This window comes from Mauremys reevesii, linkage group 11 (genome assembly GCF_016161935.1).
Source record: "Mauremys reevesii isolate NIE-2019 linkage group 11, ASM1616193v1, whole genome shotgun sequence".
NCBI lineage: Eukaryota > Metazoa > Chordata > Testudines > Geoemydidae > Mauremys > Mauremys reevesii.
The window spans coordinates 60,778,582-60,802,730 of record NC_052633.1 but is presented as its reverse complement, the minus strand read 5'-3'; the positions used below and the strand labels follow the sequence as shown (position 1 = coordinate 60,802,730).

The 24,149-nt window shown below is 40.6% G+C and overlaps 1 protein-coding gene across 12 annotated transcripts in view; it reads right to left on the bottom strand.

Annotated features, from left to right (window-relative positions):
- The window catches only part of NCKAP5 (NCK associated protein 5), a 580,968-nt gene that overhangs the window by 109,198 nt on the left and 447,621 nt on the right, over positions 1-24,149 (bottom strand). For 11 of the 12 annotated variants that reach the window (XM_039495322.1, XM_039495320.1, XM_039495324.1 and 8 more), the window contains 2 exons: positions 10,309-10,377; positions 2,960-2,998 (listed from right to left, as the gene is read on the bottom strand). In XM_039495322.1, coding sequence (XP_039351256.1) covers positions 2,960-2,998; positions 10,309-10,377 — 108 coding nt within the window. The remainder of the gene's footprint in view (positions 1-2,959; positions 2,999-10,308; positions 10,378-24,149) is intronic. The other variant, XM_039495325.1, reaches the window with a different exon arrangement.

The window sequence follows — 24,149 nt, the reverse complement described above, 5'->3', positions numbered from 1 at the left end:
TATCTGAGTGTCTCACAATCTTTAACGTGTTTATCCTTACAACATCCACTGCACTATTCCTTGATACCAGAACTATTCTTCCCCCAGCTGGGAAATGATGCTTTTCCTTTAAATTCTGGAAATCCACTGCCTTTCCTTTGAATACATTTCCTCTGTTGTAATGCTCAGTTCCTGTCCACACATTCACCATACACAGCGCTGAAGGTCACCTGTAGCACCAGATAACAGGTGGCAAGATTTTCAAGATCAGAAAGGGCAAAATTAAATGATCATGCGGATCCTAGAGCAGAGAATGTGGGTCAGCACTTGTCTGAAAGGATTCAAGTGCAGCAAGGTGACAAGCAAAGGTCAGATCTATGGAGCAATGAGCAATTCCATTATGCACTATAACTCCAATGTCACAATGTTGATCCAGATCTTAAGGAAAATTTAGACCCAAGCACCCAGCCACACTTTTTCAGCTGGACACTAGGGATCTCTGGAGAGGAGATGGAAACCTCACACTGGCTGCAGAGATATTCCATGCAGTTTACTCCAGCCTATTGTCTGGAACCTGCTTCTAGGGTGTTAGCCTGACCAACGCTCTCTAGCAGGAGTTCCCCACTGCCTACCTTTTCCCAAACCCCTTCCCCTGTGTTGCCACAAAGGAAACCACAGCAGAGATAGTTTACAAACTGTGCAGGGGATGTCACCTCCTGTGTGGGGCTTCAAAATACTGCCTCTCTCTTTGCCCAGGGGAATTACCTGGGTTTAATTCTGCCATGTAGAGTTAAGCCATCCGTGGATACATGAAGAATGATGGTTGATGATCTGCACAGAAATCAATGGGGCTGTGCAACCCACCCACCAGCAAACACACAAAACATATTTTGTGGGTTTGTCTCAAAATCATTTGCTGATTATCTGACTTCTCAGATTTCCCAGAGGTAAAACCTGCTATTTATAAGTGGGGAGAAAAATGCAAACAAATTTTCTGCATAAAAGGTGAAATTTTGCTCTGGGGCTAATTCAGGAAAATTCCCAATTTCACACATTTTCTGCATGCGCCTGGTAAAAAACAGGCCACATCAGAGGAATTCCATATGTATTATAACAAATGATATACTCCAAAAGTGCACATTTAAGACTGTAATTCCATCTCAAGGTTTCAGTGACATTGATAAATCACTCAAGCTTTGCTCTCTCAGTTTCTCTCATCAGAATCCCTCAGTGGAATCAGTCTTCTCATATACTGAGGGATGTACAGTACTTTATCCCTTACATTACAGTATGTACTTAATTTAAACAAAAATTAGCCCTTGTGGAGCAATTTCAAATTCACAATAAAACATACCCAGTATATGTTACTGTGCAATATTACTCTTCTTGAATCTTTGAAAGCTCTCAGCTTGTCTTCATGCCTCACTATGCCCCAGAGGTGTGTTATCTCACTGTGGCATGACTTGATGTGTCTTACTGCTTAGCTGCACTATGGTAGATTTATCTGTTTACTAGTTATTACCTGGATTTGTATAGCTACTACCTTTTGTGACTGACTTGAAGAGTCCAATTTCTTACACTATTGTCTTCCTCTCCTTTCTTATAAATGATCTCAATATGAACAGAGGTATGAGTACTATAACAGTTAACATTCATTAGCATTTAGAAGAGTACCCTCTTGATTCCATGGACGTTAAATTAGTTGGTATTACTCAGCAGTAGGTAAGCAGCTGTTAAATCCCATCAATACTCAGCAAATTACTTTATTAAATGTATTTAAATTCATTTTTATTATATCTGTACAAACTCCATGGTTCCTACGCGTTTGGGTGGGTCCATTATTGGGAAATTATATTGTCATCAAAAAATCTGACTCACAATGTAAAAGAATTCAGAAACCTTCTCTCTGCTTTTGGAAAACAATCACAATATTTCCCAAATTATAGACTAAAATATGGAGACTGAAACGCTAGCAAATATGTCACCATTATAAGATGTGATTTTGCTTTATGTACTCAAGGATCAGTCTTCCGCTTATATGTAGAATAGAAATAGCAAGAACAGCAAAAGTGCAATCTTCCCCACACTGCCTTGCCTCATATCTGACCTGCGTGGACCACCACTAGGCTTGAGTGTGCAGTATCATTTCCAAACCTATGCAGGGTGGAATTGTGGGTACAGAGACAAAGATATTGTTCTGAAGACATGGAGCTGAGGAATGGAACTGACAGTGGCATCTATGGAGCCATTTTGTAGTCACAGTTCCTGAGTGTAGGGCTTTAGCAAACATTAATTACCCCCTCTATATGCTCCCTCCATGGATCATCATGGTTTGTGAACATGGTGGCTACACTCCAGGATATTCCTGCATGGCCTATCTACAAATCCCTCTCTACACAGCTGTCATATGGCAGAGAGCTGCTAAAGAGCACAGTTTCCATAGCATGGGGCTGAAGCATCTCCTGTACATCTTCTTCACTACTCAGCCTTAGAATATCCGTTCCTCCGCTGTGTATATGGGAGCCTTCCATTGCCACTCAGGGAGGCACAGGCTTTCACCTATAACCCTTATATTCTGCTGAGAGCCAACAAGAGTGCCAAGTGTGATGGTCTTTTTCTGATGTCCAACAGGAACCGGATTGGGACATAGAACCAACTCATTTTGGATAGGACACAGAAAAGACAAGAGATGGGATGGACTGTCAGGCATTATTGACTTTAGCCAGGCCTACTCTAAGTATCAAATGGGATGAGGCTATATATTCCATTACCAATCCTCCGAGGTTCCCAGTCCCAGAATTATTATTCATTTTTGTTATTGGTAGAACACTTGTCATATTTTGACATTTTGCGGTTGCGTTACTGAAATGTGTGCACAGCATTTGAAAAATGTATCCCGCATAAAGACATGCAAACCATTGAATTAGAAAATGTATTTACAGCCTTTAAAAACATGCCAAAAATCAGAGAAACAATCTACCTTTTGAGTAAGTAGCGCTTGCACAACTTGGTTGGCTACCTGTAAGAAATAAATAATAAAATAATATAACTTATTATATTGATTTTTTTGGTGGAGGAGACCCTTTTCTGAGGGATCCCACTGTAAGCTATTTTCCCCCGGAATAACCTCCTGAACCCACTCCCTAAAGTGACATTGCGAGCGTATATAAAATCTAGGTTCCAACAGTTCCCCATTTCATACCAAACATATACACCCTAATAACTTTAGTATGACATTACAAATCTTTGTTTTGGTATTCTAGTCTAATACAGTCAAACAGAATACAATGTAAGGGTCAGGTCTCTCGCTGATGCAAATCACTATAGTTGAACTGACTTCAATACCGCTGCACTGATTTGCACCTGCTGAGGACGTGATCCTGAATGTTTTGATGAAGCTTAATTGTTTCTTGATTCAGCATTGGTAAATGGTACATTTATCATGACAGGCAGACAACAATAAAGTGCCACAGAAAATTAAAATACCTACAGTCATCAAAATATGGTTTGAAGCATTCACACCATAATGTGTAATTGCCTTGAATCACATCACACACCATTGATTAGTGGAACTATATATGCAGGAGGGAATTTTAAAATTTATTTTATACAAGTGTCCTCTCATTATTTACATTTTTGACATGGGGGAAAAATAAGTATTTTCTGCTGGTGATACTTTTGAATGTTTTTGATAAATGTTTCATTAAAAAATGTATACCCATAATCAAATGTCATTTTTTAAACTATACATGAACTGTCACATTTTCAATGTGTTTGTCCTGATTCCGCTCTGTATAAGTAACATAATCTTAGGCTTAAATCTCTGTGCACAGAATCTAGTTATGAGCTCTAGTCCATTTTAGCTTTCTAAAAGTTAAACAATACATGAGGCTGTCATTTGGAAGTACAAATCTGCCTTGCTGCCTTTACTGTTAGTGAATTTAAAAAAAAAATAGACCATTCAAGTGAACTGAGTCATGAGCAAAGAACTGAAGCTAATTCATTTCAGTAAATAATTCAATTCTCTAAAACCCAGAACTTTGATTTGATTCATATTCTCATAAAATTGCCTAGTATCTATTTTTTCCCCCAAACTGGTCCCTAATTTAAGGCAGCCTGTGGAACAATGGTCACATAAAATAGCTCAATACATGATTTAACAGAAGACAGACGAATACTGGAACTGTAATAACCCACAGGAATAAATATGTTATATTTTTTAAATCCATGTGTAGCCCTACAGGCTTTTAGAATCTACATCTGACAGTGTTCCTTCTGGCATGTACTTTTAACGTCTGTTTGCTCTACCTGAAAATTGAACAAATCACATCTAATACATTATTTCTTTACTTCCTGACATAGTGTTACTTTACCAAGAAGGACTAAAGGGTTCTTTGCAATGTGTACAAAGCACTTGCAACAGCATTACCTATGAAATTATTCTTACAGCTTCATAGACTATACAAAGAAGTGTAAATGGAATAATCTGCCGATTGAGGGGGGGGGGAAAGAACTTGCTGATGCACATTGGACAATTTTTTCTAACTTGAGTGCATGAACGTAGGTACCAAGGGTTTGTCTACACAGGGACATCCAGGAAAATTAATCTGAATTATCTAAAGGTGTGAATTTGAAGTGGTTTAGTTAAATTACATGAAAAGCCTGTGTGAACATCTTCATTCAGAATCAAAGTGGCCTTAATTCAGTTTAGTTTCATTCGAAGTGATTTAAACTATATCAAATTAAGGTCACTTTAATTTTGACCATCATCATCCATATAGGGATTTAATGTAGTTTAACTAATCCACTTCAAATTCACACGTTTAGATAATTTGGATTAATTTCCCTGGATATCTCAGCATAGACAAGCCCTAAATGAATGCTGCTTGATTTTCACAGATGCTAATAACCACAGTTCCCATTGACACCAGACTCCTTAGGCACCCAAGTCTGAATATTATGTCTACTGTCCCGAGATTTTCAAATCCAGACTCCTGACTGGCATGTCCAGAGAAAACTGAGAATTCAGGCTGAGCAGAAAGCCTGTAGGATAGTATTCTGAAGTAACTGTGGTTCATTTAGGCTTCACACAGAAGGGAGTCACCAAATGGAGTCATATCCAAAACCCTTCAAAGGTGGTCATCATTATGGGGAATTCATTCCTATGGTTAACATTCAAAGTGAAGTAATTGCTAACTAAGACTACTTTACACCTATACCATGCCACTCACCTGAGGATGTTAAAAGGCTTTCTGACATTAAGCCACACAACACACCTGTGAGGTAGGCATTGTCTGTGGTATCCTGAAACTGTGTTAATATTGCAAGCTGAACACTTTACATTGTAAGTGGTTTCCTGGTTTGCTTGCAGGCTAGAGGACAAGGATCACATAGATGTTTTTTGGGGCCCAGAGAAAAATCTGAAGGTGAGGCCCCTCACCACCCTTCTACAAAATGATCATGGAGACAAGAGTTTAAGAAGAGGAGAAGGACTGGAGGCAGGGGCGGCTCTAGGTATTTTGCCGCCCCAAGCACGGCAGGCAGGCTGCCTTTGGCGGGTTGCCTGCGGGAGGTCCCCCGTCCCGCGGATTCGGCAGCATGCCTGCGGGAGGTCCGCAGAAGCCGCGGGACCAGCGGACCCTCTGCAGGCATGCTGCCGAAGGCAACCTGCCTGCCGCCCTCGCGGTGACCAGCAGAGCGCCCCCCATAGCTTGCCTCCCCAGGCACACGCTTGGCGTGCTGGTTCCTGGAGCCACCCCTGACTGAAGGAGGTCAGAGAGGGCCAGGCCTTTGCGGTCGCTGCCCTCCTTGTGCTGCCTGGGGGATTAGGGAGGGGATGGGGAAGGCAGAGAGGGCCCAGGTCTATGAAGTCTATGCCTTCCCTGTGGGGCGAGGGAGGCTCTTCCCCGCATGCAGCTGGAAGGCCACTCCTGGTCCTGCCTCTCCCTGACTTCCACGCATGCTACTGGTGGGAGAATTTTCCCTGATTCTGCTCCTAACTCCAGGTTCTCAGCCTGGTGGGTCACCTCAGGCCAAGCACAATGATGCCAGCAGCAGCACTGGAATCTGAGTCACTCCGCACACTCTTAATGGGGGTGGGGGTGCCAAACCTGAGTGGTGCTGGACTCCTGCACCAGGCTGCAACACCTCTCACTCAAATTTGGCCTGGCTACTCTTAGCACATCTTGGTTTCTGCATGTGAAGTATTTTTTTTTTTTTTTTACAGAACTGTATCTTATATTTATGGCTTTGTGTAACATTTAGGATTTTCTAATTAAACAGACGCTCTGAGAGATATTTTTCTTTATTTTTTTTAAAGTAAAATGCATATTGAAGAAGCCTTTATATGTTGGGGGTGCTAATTGGAAATGTATTATGGTAATATTAAGATGAAATCATTTTAAGATTTCATCTACCACTGAAGCAGTCATTTGTACGTTTTCCTCTATATCAGTACAGTCAAGCTTGACAGAAATCTTACTGGTACAATAACGTGAATAAACATTATACTACTTCTTGCCAATAAACTGACAGTCAAATTCCTGAATAGGAAACTAGGATTAAGCATGTAACCTCAAGCCCATAAAGTACCGGAAGATAATCCTGTTTCTTGCATTATGTTTTACAGAGACAGAGAGATAGGTTTACAGTATATTTTTTAATTTTAAATGAGCTCTTTTTCTGGTTTGTGTAGTATTGGACAGTTCAGTGCTATTTACTTCCAAATATTATTCCAGAAATGTTCATATGTCAACTTCAGATAAAATAATAGAGATGGGCAATTAATTTTAAAAATCTGTGAATATATTAATAGAGTTCATAAAGGATTTTGCTTCAGTCATGTTCATATCCCTTGTGTGTTTTCTGTCTATGAATATTTGAGTTTGATTGAGTTTTACTGGTGAAAATGATTGGAGAACGTGAAATTTTAAGTCAGAGATACAGTATTCACCCTTGAATAGTGACCGATTGGCATGGCATGAATGAGGAAGAAAGAAGTACAAAGAATGATGGAATGAAGAAGGAGACAAAGAGAGGAGGAGGAAATGGGAGTGAGAAAGGCTGCACTCATAGGTGTTAAACGTGAGCTCAAGCAGCTATTTGCTCCTCAAAGAAAGGAAATAGAGGGAACTTTGATACCTTCACCTCTTTAGTTCTTGCATGGGGGGTGGAGGCAGGACCACTAACACTTCTGCAGAGGATTCTGTGTGCATAGTGGGGAAGCTTTGTTGTTGCCACCCCATAATGGCTAGGCTGGAATGATGCTGGAACTTCTTCCCCAGGTCGGAGCCCCACCCACCACAATTTTTTTTGCTGAGGTGGCAGATATGGCCAAGCACAGAGTCCACTGACGGGGTGGCAGGTTTACCCTCTGCTTGGGAAAGACCCTGGCCTACCTGGACATGGAGCAGTGGTTTGGGAAGAAGGGCCCACAGGACAGTGGCAGATTCCCTTGACCAGTCCAGTCTTACAACCATCACTACCCCAACTAGGGGCAGGGTGACGTCACAGGAGCACAGGCCCCCAGGATTTATGAACTGCCCTGAATCCAGCTTTTGAGTCTGCAAGACATGAAGAGGATGAAATACACCCTTGGTTCATAGCATTGCCCTTAACCGACAGAGATCAGAACATGACATGACCATGCATAATATGCATCATCTCTAGCTGATGCTGTGGCCATGTATGGTTTCCTCTGCAGTCTGACAAGGATGGGACGCCCACGTTTTTTGTAGGAAATTAAAAATAATTATTGTAATGGACCCTGAAACTCTCTTTCAGAGGGCTGATCTACTGCAACTCTGGGACTGATCAGAGCCTGCTGTTTTGAGGGACAACTGAGTCCCTTCCCCTCAGCCAACCAGGTCATTTTGGTGGCAGAAGTGAACATGTCAGACATCCTGGAAGGAAAGAGAATGAGGCAGCTGATCTCTGCTCCTGAGGATTGCAGAGGAAGCTCCTAGAATCTGGCCCAAACAAGAAAACGACCATGGAAGGAGCTCTTGCCTGTGAGAAGTGGAGCTTGTGCCTTGGGCCTAGAGCCATAAAAAACAAACGTTTTCCAACCCAAAAATGGACAATTTTTCATAATTTTTAAAAATGTTTTTATTTTTTGACCAGCTCTGCTGAAAATCCCTGGTTAGGAATAACTTTGTATCAGGGTTTGCTTGCTCCAGAGGGGTCCATGGGATCCAAGGCAATTGGAGCCACAGGGTCCCATGGGCATGAAAGGATTATTTCTTAACTGTGTTTATGTCAGATCATTAATTCTGTTTATTGTTTCTTCACTGAATTCACTGAGATTATCTCAGCAGAGAAGAAGAAAAGGTCCCTGTTTATTTTGTGAACCCTTCCTGTGAGTGCCATTCCTGCGTGAGCCCACTCAGTGTTAGATGCCCATGTGGCTGTCATAGTTGGAACTCACAGGGCTTGTCTCCGGGTTTGTGGTGAGGTTGTCATGGCTGCTGAAACCAATTTATGTGCATCATTGCTCACATAGGTCCAGGCCTATCTTGGCTGAGATAAGGCAGGTTACAATATCACTAGGAAGAGAGAGGTCAAAGGATTGGAGGTGGGGAAAGAGATGAGAAATAGAATGGGTAACAGATGAGGCGAAGAAGAATAGAGGAGATTAGAAATAACAGAGGCATAAGAAAAAAAGAAGGGAACACAGAAAAGACGAGAGGGAAGACACAAGAAAATGTACAAAGCAACAAAGAGTCCTGTGGCACCTTATAGACTAACAGATGTATTGGTGCAGCAGCCCTTGTCACTTACAGACAAGAAACACTGCCTCCAAGAGAGCGTTCAGAGTGGGAAGGGACAGATATGCCAGCGGGAGACCTGAATTACCTGACTTAAGCACTGAGAAAATAAAATCTGGAGCACAGTTTTAAAATTACTATTATTTGTATTGCAGTAGCATGTAGGAGCCACAATCATGGACTAGGACCCCTATGTGCTAGGCACTGTACAAATACACACCAAAAAGAGGGCTCCTGCCCCAAAACGCTTACAGTCTAAATATGTGGACCCCTTTTATTTTCTTATTGATGGGTAACTGTCTCATTTAACCCAGTGCTGAAATGTCTTCTGTAGCCACATCATATCCAAGACAAGAAGATAATAAAAAACAAAGCTTCACAATTTCATATGAAACTTATTAAATTCTTATATTCTATTCTAATTAGGTTCTTACACCACCATAATATCTGAGGACCTTCCATCAGTGCATTAAGGGATGTGACTAGTATCTGTCATATGTGATTTGTTCTCTCTCTCTCGTCCTTTCTCCAAGGGGAGAATTGTGTGTGTAGGGTAGTGGTTTTCTTTTTTAAATGCACAGGTTGCTATGTGTTGCTATGATGCAAAGTGTAAAGGCTTCTGTCTATCTGAGTTATAGACAGACAATCACAGATCTGGTTAAAGCCAAACTAGACAGAGCATATGATGGTGAGTCCAGACAACCACAAAATCCATTAAAACCTTTTGGTGGGCCATATTTTATTTGTTGGTTTGTGTTTGTTTTAAAGAGGCTACATATCCTTCCACAGGGCAACAACCAGTAACACCAGCTCTTACACGAGTTAGGCAGCCGCAATGGCCTGAGCATGCTTTGCTTCCAAGTAAAATTGCAGCTAGCCAGTGCCATCCACTACAGGAGCAACAGAGCACTCTCACAGCGGCAGCGGCAGCAGATCACAGCACTGCAGTGAGATCAGGAATTTGGGGAGGGAATCCTCCCTTTCAGCATGAGGATTAATGTAGTGGGCAAAATAAAACGCTCTGACAGGCCAGTTACCCATGGTTTCCCTCCACCCCCAGTGGTCACCAGCCCTTCTCCCCTTTCCCTCCCACCCCCCTGAGAGGGGGGCCCTGTGCAAGGTCACAGAGTGCACATTGGTTAAGCTGGGCCTAGTGCTAAGCACCCTTCTTTCAGGCTAAATGGAAGGAGCAGTTAAGTCCCTTTATGTAATGAAATAGCTGAAAACAACAGAAGCCATCACTCAAGGCAGTGGGCTGCATGGGGAGGCCTGAGCAGATGTGAGCTGAGGGCTCCCTGATTTTGTGTGTGTGTGTGTGTGTGTGTGTGTGTGTGTGTGTGTGTGTGTGTGTGTGTGTGTGTGTGTGTGTGTGTGTGTTTGTTTTAGAGGAGAGACAGTTAGCAGACAGTGAGAGACACAGTCACAAGGGTGGCCCTGAGAGCAAAACAACAGAGCCTCTAGGGCTGGAAACCTACTGGAAAGGCAGGCTTGGGGAAACTGCCTGTTTGTTGTTCATTACAGTCATAGAAACTCAGTCATAAAATCTTTCTTAAATCTACATTACCTCATCGAGGCACCTTTCATACTGTTCTCTTTGATTTTCATTTTCCAGAGCCAATGCTGAATTCTCTGCCTGCAGTAAGAAGCAAAAATATAATGCAAATGAATCACTGGATATTTTGTGCTACATGACAACTTATTCAATGAATTTACTGCACATTCCTCCTCAGGATCCAAAATAATCTCTTAAAAATACACAAAACATATTTACTTTAAGTTACTGTTATAAATAAAACTGAAATGTCATCAGTTTTATGAAGTTATCCAAAAAATACATTACAATTTAGAGAAATACAAGCATTGACATTTTAAGTACATCTGTAACCTAGTCTTGTCAGATGCAAAGATAGTCTTTAGTAAAACACTGCAAATGATAGTTTGCACGTCAATTTTTGTTTCTGGTACTGTACATTGAAACTGACACCCAACCTGCATGGAGAAAGTATTTGGTGGAAACGGAATCTAACCCAAGCTAAAAGCCACAATAAGCCATTCCAGGGCACTGAAATTGAGTAACTGTGGATATAGTGGCCACATAATAATTGATGGGTAAATTACATCTCTAATCATAAAAAGTAATTTTCTTAATCCACCACATTAAAAACACATGCCAAAGTCCATCATTTCAAGAGTGAAAAGGAATTATATTTTACAACATCTAAATAAAATCTTAAAGTCAAACAGTAAATTTCATTCTAACAAATGTCAGTTTAAAAATTAAAAGTTTCCTATATACTAATGGCTTTAATCTGTTCTTAATTATCCATTCTTCTGAGATTTTTGCGTAATGCACATGAAAAAAAATAGCACAAGCTGGTATTAAAATTTAAATTGCATTAAATCACCATATTCTTCTATATAATTTTGCCTTTGCCTTGGGAAGCTCCTGTGTCGCAGAAATTCCCCAAAATATAACAGAAACATATACATGAGTTTCAAATAAGAGCAAGGTTCAACTATATTCCTCTCAAAGACTGAAAAATAAAACAAAATATAAAAATGTGCAAATTAAAGCTGGCCTTGGGAATCTATATGTTGTCCCTGGTCCCCACTCATACCCTTCACATCACGCAACCATAATATCACAATCAATACATTCAGAGAATTACAACCATTAAAAAGTTTACATTACTCACCTCCCTTTTACTAAACTGACAATCCATAAAAGCTTAATAAATGAGGTTCCAAAAATAATTGTGGTTAAGAGATAATGGTCACATGTATGGCTAATGTTTGCAATTCCGGACCAAAAAGTTTATTGATGTAATCAAACACATCTTAAGGGAAGATTTTGCCTAGCAAGAGCAACAGTTATCTCTTTATAGAGGAAAAAAAAAAGAATAAAGAAACTTGAGCAAAACTGCAATTAATAAATTCACCCACCTTTATTTCAAATTCAAGATTAACCTAAAAATAATGTGTTGGGAGGAGAAAGGGAAATGCCCATAATAGCCAGTTTTTAAGCAGCACAGAGAAAAGCCAAAGGGTGAGAAGAGAAAGCAACATATGGAGATTACTTACATTTCTCAGCAAACAGTTTTATAAAGTCAGCAACACACTCCAGAGACATCAGCAAATGTTATGAATTTCTCTGCATCATAACTGCACCATACAGCACACCCATAGATTCAACATTTGGTTACAAGGGAGTTTCTAAGTGTCCCAGCAAAATGGTGGAACACGATGCAGCAAAAGGTAAAAGGTGCAGTTGTAAATTCAAAGCAGACGCAAAGATGGAAGCAGAAGTCAGAATAACAAAAGTAGCAGTAAGGGTTTGGGAGCTGGATGCTCAAATATCCAAGAGGACATCATACATGCATACCAGAGCTAAAACAGAATTAGGAACACACAAACTATCTGAAACCCAAGGAAAGTGCCAATCCACTCAGGAAACAGACACTTGTTATCAGTTTGGAAAAGTGTTCCATGCTCATTGTGATTGCTGATTTAACGATGCACATTGCAGAAACTGTAATAAAAAAGGTCATATCCAAACACTTGTCACGCTGTAAGAAATAAGGAAGAGACCAAATTGGAATATAGAAAAAGGAATGTCAATGTACACACTGTAGACAGAAGCAGTGGTGACACAGACTGACAGAGTGGAGTAGCCAGTTGTGGATATAGTGTGAGCAAAAATCACAAGTCAGCAATCGGGTTGACACCCTGGGTGGTGGGAAAAATGCTTGAAATGGAATTGGACATTGGTTCCATAGTCCCATGTACTGAATATATGAAAACTTTAAAAATAACTAACTGAGGGAAACACTGATGTTACTAAAACATATATGGGAGAAAAGATAGTACCAACTGGAGTAAAGCAGGTGAATGTAGAGTACAACAATAAGCAATGTTTATTAGACTCCCATATTATTGGGAAGGAGGGCCAAACCCTGTGGGGCTATGAATGGTTAAGAACATAAGAACGGCCATACTGGGTCAGACCAAAGGTCCACCTAGCCCAGTATCCTGTCCTCTGACAGTGGCCAATAGCAGGTGCCCCAAAGGGAATGAACGCAGGTTATCATCAAGTGATCCATGCCCTGTCACCCAACCCCAGCTTCTGGCAAACAGAGGCTAGGGACGCCATTCCTGCCCATCTTGGATAATACCCATTGATGGACCTATCTTCCATGAATCTATCTAGCTCCCTTTTGAACTCTGTTATAGTATTGGCCTTCATAACACTCTCTGGCAAGGAGTTCCAGAGGTTGGCAGTGCGTTGCTTGAGAAAATACTTTCTTATGTTCGTTTTAAACCTGCTACCTATTAATTTCATTTTGTGGCCCCTTGTTCTTGTTTTATGAGAAGGAGTAAATAACACTTCTTTATTTACTTTCTCTATACCACTCATGATTTTATAGACTTCTATCATATCCCCCCTTAGTCGCCTCTTTTCCAAGCTGACAAGTCCGTCTTATTAATCTCTCTTCATATGGAAGCTGTTCTATACCCCTAATAATTTTTGTTGCCCTTTTCTGAAACTTTTCCAATTACAATATATCTTTTTTGAGATGGGATGACCACATCTGTACGCAGTATTCAAGGTATGGGCGTACCATGGATTTATACAGAGGCAATATGATGTTTTCTCTGTCTTATTATCTATCCATTTCTTGATGATTTCCATCATTCTGTTGGCTTTTTTGACTGCTGCTGCACATTGAGTGGATGATTTCAGAGAATTATCCACAATGACACCAAGATCTCTTTCTTGAGTGGGAACAGCTAATTTAGACCCCATCATTGTATATGTATAGTTAGGATTATGTTTTCCAGTGTGCATTACTTTGCATTTATCAACATTAAATTTCATCTGCCATTTTGTTGCCCAGTCACCCAGTTTTGAGAGATCCTTTTGTAGCTCTTCACAGTCTTCCGGGACTTACCTATCTTGAGTAGTTTTGTATCATCTGCAAATTTTGCCACTTCACTGTTTACCCCTTTTTTCAGATCATTTATGAATATGTTCTTCTGGATTTGGAAATCTATAAAGATCTATAAAGTCACTTTCAGTATACCCCACTAAAACAGGTGAACAGCAGCTGGAAGGGATACTATGTCGGGCATTGGGAATAATCAAGGAGGACACAGGAACTCTAAAACATATGAAGGCTAAAATAATCCTAGCTGAGAAAGCACAACCCAAGTTTCACAAAACTCAACCTGTACCTTACAGTATTCGCTCAAAGGTAGATGCTGAATTGGAACGTCTGGAAAGAGAGGGCATACTTTCAAAAGTGGTCTGGAGCAAGTGGGGAACTCCTATCATTCCAGTTGTAAAAAAAATGTGGTGCAGTTAGTTTTTTGTGGATATTTTAAGGTCACTATAAACCCTGTACTGAAAATACCTACACATGGAAGTTCAGGAAGAGTCTAAGGCAAACCTCACAAACAACACACAAAAGGCTCTCTACCAGTACAGCAGGCTAGTGTGTAGTATTGCTTCAGCTACTGCTAAACGGCAATGGCCCAAGTTTTGCGAGGTATTCTGAGAACACAGTGGTATCTGGATGACATGACTGTGACCAGTAGAAGCGACGAGGAAGACCTGGAATCCCTGAAGAGGATATTAAAGTGTCTAAAAGAACTTGGGTTACAAGCCAATTGCATAAAATGTGAACTATTCAAGGACTCTGTAGCTTATTGTGTGCACGTCACTGATACACAAGGCCCACATAAATCTCAGAAGAAGATTAAAGCAGTGCTGGAAGCTCCGCTGCCAAAGAATGTGTCATAACTTAGATCATTTCTAGGATTTTTTAACTACTATAGCCTATTTGCACCACATTGAGCAACTGTATTGCATCTGCTGAACTGTTTGCTGCAGACTGGTCAAAAGTCACTATAGTCATGTGAGTGTCAAAAAGCTTTCCTGGAAGCAAAACAATTGGTCATATCAGGCAGTGCGCTAATGCACTTTAACCCACCGCTGCCTGTCAAGTTAGCATGTGATGCTTCTTTATATGGAATTGGGATGGTTATATTGCACACCAGGCCAGATGGCAGTGAGAGATCCATAGCACTTGCCTCCAGTCTCTCAGTGCCAGAATGTAACTATGCACAAATAGACAAAGAGGCTTTAAGTCTGGTATTGGGTGCAAAGAAATTCAACCAATACTTATATGGGAGGAAATTCACACTTTTCATAGAGCACCAAGCTCTTGTATCAAACTTTCATTTGAAGAAGGGAGTTCCCGTGACAACTGCGGCACGTGTGCAATGCTTGGCCCTCTTCTTGCAGGTTATATCTATAGCATTGAATTCAAAAGAATAGATGCTCACGCGAACCCAGACGGGCTCCCCCATCGGCCCATGCTAGTTGAAGGGCAACCAGTAACAAAAACAAAATTTATCAAATTTGTAAACTTGTTACACATTGAGTGTGCCCAGTGACTTGTAGTTTATTCGAGCAAGAAACCAAGAGGGATCCCACACTGGCTTAGGTTTTTGAAGCCACTCTGAAGGGCTGGAAATATACTGAGAGCCCTAATTTGGCACCCATTTACACTGGCAAAGTTGAATTTATGATACATCCAGGAATTCATGTTATTATACCTAGCAAACTGCATATAAGAGTCTTAGAAAAGATCCATGTAAGTCACCTAGGAGGAGTAAAAGTGAAGGCATTTGCCAGAAGTTTTCTATGGTGACCAGGCATTGACTAACAAATAGAGCCACTTGCTAAGGAATATGTATGATGCCAACAGGTACCAGAATGGCTAAACCAGCACCACTATACCCGTCAGAATGGCCCTCCACATCGTGGCAGTGTCTGCATACTGATTTTGCAGGACCATTTTGGGGAATAATATGTCTAGTAGTGGTGGATGCCCATTCCAAATGATCGCATATTTTTTGCATGAAAACCACCACAGCTGCACAGATGGTAGAAAAATCTTTGAATTTTGTTTGCAAGAACTCGACTCAGGAATAAGTTGTGAGTGACAACAGCCTTCAGTTAAGTTCAGAAGAGTTTCAGTCATTCATGAAGAAAAATGGTGTTAGACATGTTACCTCAGCACCATGCCACCGAGCCACAAATGGCTTGGTTGAAATACTTGTACAAACTTCTATACAAGCTCTGTGATCCATAAAAGATGAGAAGGGGTCATTACAGCAGAAGTTGGCATGCTTCTTACTAGCATATCAAAATGCATAACATGCCATGATGAACCAAACATCTGAAATTCTGTTTCTGGACTGAAATCTCAGGTCATGCTTGGACTTATTAAAGATCTAGGCCTAGAAGTCAGAAATAGTCAAATAAGTTAAGCTATGGAGAGAGTGCACCTTGTAAGCTACAAATGGATCAAGCAGGGTGGGTGCATGATTATCAGAGACCAGTACATGGATTGCAGCAATGGTTAGCACACAAATGAGTACTTTGTCCTACAGAGTACAAGTGGCACCCAATGTGTTTTGGCACTGCCACATTGACCCACTACAAGATTTGGGGGTGACTCCATGACTGAGAAAAGAAACAAAACTTGAGGATCCATCAATTGTTCTGACACTGGTGCCCCAACTTGAAGCAATAACATTATACCAGAAAACAGCTGCATTGAACTATCAGCATCATCTGAGGAAACATCCAATTCAGACATTACTGTGGACACACCACTTCCTCAGGGAAATGTTCAAAATGTTGGCAGATGCTAACCACAGAGAAAATACAAACAACCTAAAAGATCTGACTTGTAACTGAACCTTTGGTTGTTCCCCTACAAATACTTCTGAAGGTTTTGGGCCCATTTGATTTCAGGGAGAGGATAGATATGATATATTTGAATGTATTGAGCAGCGTTGAATCCGTTCATGTGAATTTGCAATTATAGTTTTATTTTTGAGTCAGTACTCACCAGCATGAATAGGTATTTTACAATCTAGCCCTAAAATAGTAAGCTTGAAAAAAATATATGATACAGATTGCTCCCATGTCCAGATGCCTAGAAGATCTGCTAACAATATATGGTCATATAGTAAACACACAACTACAAAATATCAAAACTGAGCCCTACATTTCTTTCAGTCTGTCTTATTTTGACTGCTGTGATGTAGTAATAAAATGGAAACTGAATCTAAAACTGCTTATGTTTTATTGCCTACTATATGACTTCAGCAAGCTATTCCTTGATGAATACACTGCCAAAATTAGGAAATCTGAGTGTGACAGCATTAATAATAAATAGTGCATTTTTCCTCTTTGCCTGCCACAGTGGAAATATCTGTATAATACAAACTTTTTCACACCAGTGGCTTTGAATGTGTACAGAAAGGATGTAATCCAGTCAATGCTAGCTTGCTTCTTGATTGCTGAGAAAATCATGCCCATTTGGTATTTTTGTAATGAGGACTGAGCAAGGAAGGGAACACTTCACAGACTTCATTTAGGACCCTGGTGCCAATCCCTGTAAGGTTGACAGACCTATACTTTATACAGTATGTCACCCCATATTGCAACAGAACACTTACAGTAAACCACAATCACCTCCATAATATTTACATATACATAAACTTGGGAATAGAGTTTGTAGTCTTAAAAAAAAACATTTTTCTTTCAAACCAATGTGCTTTTTCTCTTTGGAAGAACAGAATGATAGAGAATTGTGGAAGTCTTTCACCACTCTTATCACCCAGACTTTTTACTTCATGGTGCTGGGAATCCTAATGATCCTTGTTTCCTCTACCCCCAAGAATTCAGATTCCAGACATCTTCTGATTGGGAAAGGCTTGTGGGATTCGCATGGAGTTAAGCAGCATCACTCCTTATAATTATTTGAAAAGGTGGCTGTTAAGCAAAAGAGGTACTCTGAGAAACTCTGTATATTGTGCCTCTATTACACATTTTTTTGTGGGGGTGGAAAGTGGGAGGACAGTATACTCCAAGCTGTATGTATACCAAGCTAAGTTGCTATAGCAAGCTGATGACCTCTATAGAATGAAAACTAAGTCATGTTTACTAACCCTCAGAGGCATAATAGAGAAATATAAGTTCCACACCTGACATAACCTAGGAGATGAGTCCATAAATCAAAAGGAAGAAAGCTGGAAGATAATTGATGACGGCACTTTCTTAAGTATCAATTGTCTGGTTTCTGCAGTCATTCTGGTTTTAGATACAGTTGTACTTTTATTCTAATGGATCTGTGCACATCTTTTTTCTTCTGTGTTTTCTTATGTCCCATTACACACACGGAACATAACAACTAAACAAAACAACCTAAAAGCCAAAGCAGTCTAAGCGTGGTAAACAGTCCCAAGGATCAGAGATATGTATGGTCTGTCACTAGTGTTTCAGTAGCTCAGATTGTGGGTAAGCATTTCTCTGCTAGGGTCTCAGCCCTCATCATATAGTATCATTCAGTCAGCTGAAGACATGTTGCAACAGAAAGCTTGCCATTAGATGAGTCATTACATACTGCTTTGCATGCTATTAAGGCACTATAAGATCCTGCTGATGCCAAGATAGAGGCTTATGCGCTTCATATCTTCAAATTGGAATAAAAGGTTTCTACTGTAGAAGAGACTCTCCAAACAGTTAGTGGGAAATATAACGTTTTAAATCAGTAACTGGATAATGCTAAGCAGTGTTCAGCTGCCTTAATTAGAGACAACTTTGTTCTAAACCATAAGACTGAATTTATGGAAAATCAATTAGAAAGTGAAAACTTAAGATTACTTTGTATAAAATAGGGGTTTTCTGGCATTGACACCATTGCCAAAATACAGTCATTACTAGAGACTTATTCGTTTCTTAGTTTGATCCACTTTTCAGGGTGGAAAAGGCAGATTATATCTCCAGCAAAGCTATAAATATTTTCAGGACATCAGAGCTGGGATAAAAATATTTCCCACCCCCACCCCAGCAAGGGTCTTATGAAACATATGAATTAGTTCATGATAAGTACTTTGAGATCTGCAGAAGAAAAGTGTGACACAGTATCAGTATTGGAGAAAGTCTTCAACACTTTTACAAATATGATGGAAGAAAAAAAAACCACTGAATTTTCCCCCAAAAGACTGATTTTCTTTCAAGAACCAATTATTGCAGAGTCAAGATATGAAACAAAGGGATATGGAGGGCAGGATAGCAGACGTATTTGGCACTGAGGGGGAAGGAAATGAGGGTTTAAAGGTCATATGTCAAGTTAGCAACTCAAAATTCTTTGAAGGTATCATTGATAAAGGTCAAGGGGAACAGAGTTATGACAGTGAACTTTAAAAACACTGACAGAATGCTAGAACACTGGTTACTCTGTGCATTTCCTTGTTATTCATACTAAACCAGTAGTCCCTTTATAGAAAGGTTTATTGATTTACACAGACACTCATTTGTCATACCCTGTATAGTACATTAAGAGCTGCCCAAGTACTTCAAATGAACTCAGCAATTTTTTTCATGTTTTTAATCTATGATTTCATACATTTTGTGCTCAGAGGTGTATAGATTCCACCATTTATAGCTATCCAGAAAGGGCTGGTTTGAATGTAGGAAGAAGTTTGTAGACTGTGTAGATGGAGGTAATGGTTCCTGGATCCCTTATGTCCTTTGGGGTTTTTTCTAAGCTACTGCTCTAGAAGGAGACAGCCACCTCCATGCCTTTGACCCTGGTGAACTGTTTACCTTCATCTTTTTCTGCATGTCTTGACAAGACAGAGACAACGTACCTTTTGAAAGTAAGTAATTACATAAAAGTTTTACTGGTATAGTTATGTTGGTTAGGGGTGTGATATTTGTAATGATAAAACTATTCTGGTAAAAGCCCTAATGTAGATGTAGTTACACCACTATAAAACTGTTTATACTGGTATAACTTTTGCTGGTTCCATGTTTCCTTTTATATTGATATAACTGCTTCACCAGTAGGAGTTATACTGCTATAACTGCATCTCCAGAGTGTCATTTAACCAATACAATTCTTTCTTGTCCTTCAGTCCAGCCTCATTCACCATGCAGCTTCCAACTTCTGCAACAAATGAGGCAGGGGTCCTACATTCAGCAGCTTCATTCATGACATGGCCTTGAGTCATTGCGTAAGCACTGTTCATCCTATGACTTGAATGAAGCAGGAGTCCAGCAGAAACAACAGTATGCGTCCATGTAATTAAATACTACTATAATACATATGCACAAAGAGATCAAACTGAGGTTGCAAAGACAATATTAACACTGGTATTTCCTTACGTTTGAGTGCTTGACTGTGCAAACTTAACATTCTTTTACTGTCTCTTACCCTTCCCCCCACAGCCCATCTGGGCTCAGCCCTACATCTATTGGCTCCCCACTGCCTGCCTCTGCCCCCCATCAGCTCCATACCGCAACCTCTCTGCCTATATCAACCCCCCCCATGGGCTGATCCTCCCCACCCCCACCCCCACCCCCAGCTCTATCATCCCCCTCTGCATTCAAGTCAGGTTACTTCCTCCTTCCCTGCCACACTCTCTGGGTGTCAGCAACAGGAACATTGAGATGACAGCAGAGACAGTCTCCTGGCTTTCCCTTCATTTGCTTGGTGCCACAATAGCCCTTGGGAAAGTTCTGCTCTGCCCTTACATCTCTGGGTGTAACAGTCTGTACCCCTGCATTCACCCCTTACACACTAGTATAATAATCTTTGTACAAGTATGGCTTGTGAGATATCATTTGAAAACTCAACTTGCTGGTCAATGTTGTCCTGATAAAACATGTGTGGCAACATTGTGTAAGGTAAAGTTATAAGATTCCATTGTACAGTGTTACTAAGACATATTCCAAGTCTGGGGAGAGGCCGAACCAGTTCCTCAGAGACGAAAGACTAGCTGACACATCAGCCTAGTGTCAACAGGACAAATGGGCCATCACCTGCTTAAGTGGCTATTCATTGTCAGGAAAAGGGACATGGGCAAAAAAATCTACATCTTGAAAAGAAATAGCTTGGGGTTCCCATCCACATAGACTTTTTGTCTCCTGAACCTCAACTAGAAATGCTTCTCAAAGAAGGGAAAGAACTGTAACAGGGGAGGGTAGATGCCCCAAATCATTCCTCCCTTTCTCTCTACCTATGTCATCCACAACACCTGAAGAACAAAGGAAGCAGCATTCAACTGGATGAGGGATCCTGACTGAAAGAAGTTCAGCCAGTAGGACTGCTGAACCATGGTAAAAGAGACCTTGCTTTGAATTCACTCTAGTATGCATTTTACTTCTATTTTTCTTATAACCAATTCTGACTTTTATGTCTCATTACTTAGTCACTTAATATCTATCCCTTTGTAGTTATTAAACTTGTTCTATTGTTTTAGCTAAACCAGTATGTTGACATTGAAGTGTTTAGGAAACTCCATTTGGGATAATAGGACGAGTGCATATCATTTTCAATTAATAAAATGACAGACTTTATATTAGCTTGTATTGTCCAGGAGAGGGCTGGGCAGTACAAGACACACATTTCTGGGGAAAGTGTGGGATTGGGAGTTTTTTTTGGTGTTGCTCTGTAGTGTAATTCAAGAGTGGCTGGCTACAGCACTCATACAATATAACTATGAATACAGTAATATAATACTACATGCTGGAAGCTGTATGAGAGCAGACCAGGAATGTTAGCTCTCATCATGAAGCAGTGTAAAAGGCACCCCAGGTTAGAGACGTGAGGGGACACAGCTGTTCATCAGTCCAGATTTTACCATGGTTATGTCACATTGTGACACAGCATGATCAGTCACAATGTGTAGATGGCACATCTACAGTCCAGTCACATACAAGAGCTGTGAGGGAATGGAGCATGCTCAGTACAAACAGAATCTTCAGAGCATTTAGCTGCCGAACTCTAACAAGAGATTTTACTGTGTGAATACGTGACTTTTTAATGGCTCATAACTTGGCCAAATTTGTTTTTGCCCACATGCAAACAGCAAAATGTGCATCCTTCCTTCCATATTTCAAGTCCCTGCTCCAAAGTATGGAGGTACTAGAACTTCTGAGTTAAATTCTCTTAAAATTTGGCAAAACTATAAACAACTGAAAATAGGATTTTATAATGGGAAGAGTTGTAAGTATTGCTACCTGCTCAACCTATAATCAAATAACTTATTAGACCTTAGTATGGGTGGGCTTCTCTCTATTATGCTCATATTTTCTGAACTTCCATGCTAATAGTCAGCATTACTAGTTTTTAAATGTTACAAAATACAATGATACAAAATAAAGCAGTGCTAGAGTAAGCAACCAACAGTTTTCACTTAAGTTCTCTGAAAACATCCACTCAATGTGCAGCGGCAGTCAAAAAAGCAAACAGAATGTGGGAATCATGAAGAAAGGGATAGATAATAAGACAGAAAATATCATATTGCCTCTATATAAATCTATGGTTTGCCCACACCTTGAATACTGCATCTCAAAAAAGGTCTATTGGAACTGGAAAAGGTTCAGAAAAGGGCAACAAAAATGATTACGGGTATAGAATGGCTTCCAGATGAGGAAAGATTAATAAGACTGGGACTTTTCAGCTTGGAAAAGAGGCGACTAAGGGGAGATATGATAGAGGTCTATAAAATCATGAGTGGTATAGAGAAAGTAAATAAGGAAGTGTTATTTACTCCTTCTCATAATACAAGAACAAGGGGCCACCAAATGAAATTGATAGGTAGCGGGTTTAAAACAAACAAAAATTTTTTTCACGCAACGCACTGTCAACCTCTGGAACTCCTTGCCAGAGGGTGTTGTGAAGGCCAATACTATAACAGGGTTCAAAAGGGAGCTAGATAGATTCATGGAAGATAGGTCCATCAATGGGTATTATCCAGGATGGGCAGGAATGGTGTCCCTAGCCTCTGTTTTCCAGAAGCTGGGATTGGGTGACAGGGCATGGATCACTTGAAGATAACCTGTGTGTTCATTCCCTTTGGGGCACCTGCCATTGGCCACTGTCAGAGGAAAGGATACTGGGCTAGATGGACCTTTGGTTTGACCCAGTATGGCCGTTCTTATGTTCTAAGTTTTCTCTAAGATGTGCGGCTGCCCAGCAGTCTATCAAGTGCCGTGCACTTCAGGTGCCCCTCCCCTCACTGCCGCACGGCTCCTGCCCTCTGCCTTGGAGCCCCTGGCCAGCAGCTCCCGGGAGCCTCCTTCTTGCTGTTCAGAGTGGGGGAGGGGGGCTCTGATATCAGGGTGTCCACCTCCCCACGCCCATGTACCCCATCTCCCTGGGGGGAGAGGGAAACACAACAGAGCTCAGGAATGGGACGGAGCTTGCTGGCGGCTACTACTGTGTCTGAACAAACAGGCTTCAAAGTGGTGAGTGCCAATCTATTTAAAGAGGCAGCATACTTTAAGGGGCAGCATGTGTCTCTGTTTCTCTCTCTCTCTCTCTCACACACACAGTGTGTCTCTGTCTCTCACACACACACAGTGTATCCCGGTCTCACACACACGCTCTTTCACACTCACCTCCCAACACATACTTTTATTATTGTTGTTGTTTCTTCTCGATACTTCCTGCAATGCACATATATTCTCTGTAATTTTATTCCTTCGAAGTGCTATTATTTTAGTTTTTTGACTGGTCTATGCATTTAATAATTTTTATTTCTCTCTTATGCTTAAATTTAATTCTTTGAGTAGCGAGTTCTAAAATGCCTAACCTGTTCTGGCTGGAGAAATTATCCCTATGGTAACTTTTAAAAAATATATATTATATCTAGGTTTTTTGTTTCTTCTGGTGCCACTCATCTGCACATACCTCAATATTGGTTCACATAACAAAATTCATTCTGCATATGGATGAAAAAAACTAGAGGGAACATTGGTTTTCACATAGACTTTTTTCCTCATAGGTTGAATGTTACTCTACAAGACAAAATGGGGCTCTCCTCTCTTTCCTTGTCAACAACAGCAACATGACAGTGTTACAGCTCTGTATTTGATGTGTGCTAAAAAAAGTCAGGAAATAAAATTGGCTTAATAAAAGAAAGTTAACTGCTTCCCACAGCATCCAGTTACCGTATCTTAGAGCAGAGTGGACAAGTGGCATGCAGCTGCATGTGATGTGAGATGCAAACTAATAAACAAGCTCAATTGCATATGTGCACATTATTTGTATATGAACCTAAACTTTAGCTTTCAAAAATTGTGTGGATTTAGTGCTGGAGAAAGACTGGAGTAAGGAAGTTACCCATTTATCCACAATCCAGCAAGAGAACAGGGGAAGTTGTTACCCTCATGCATTGCCCTGCCAATATGCCTCCACTGAGCTATAGTGGACTGCCCTAAGTGCCAACAAAGGCAGCATGTAGTTCTAACTCTCTCTGCTGAGTCTCAGTCTCTGATTGCTACTGAGAATAACAAATGATGTTTGACTTAAATGA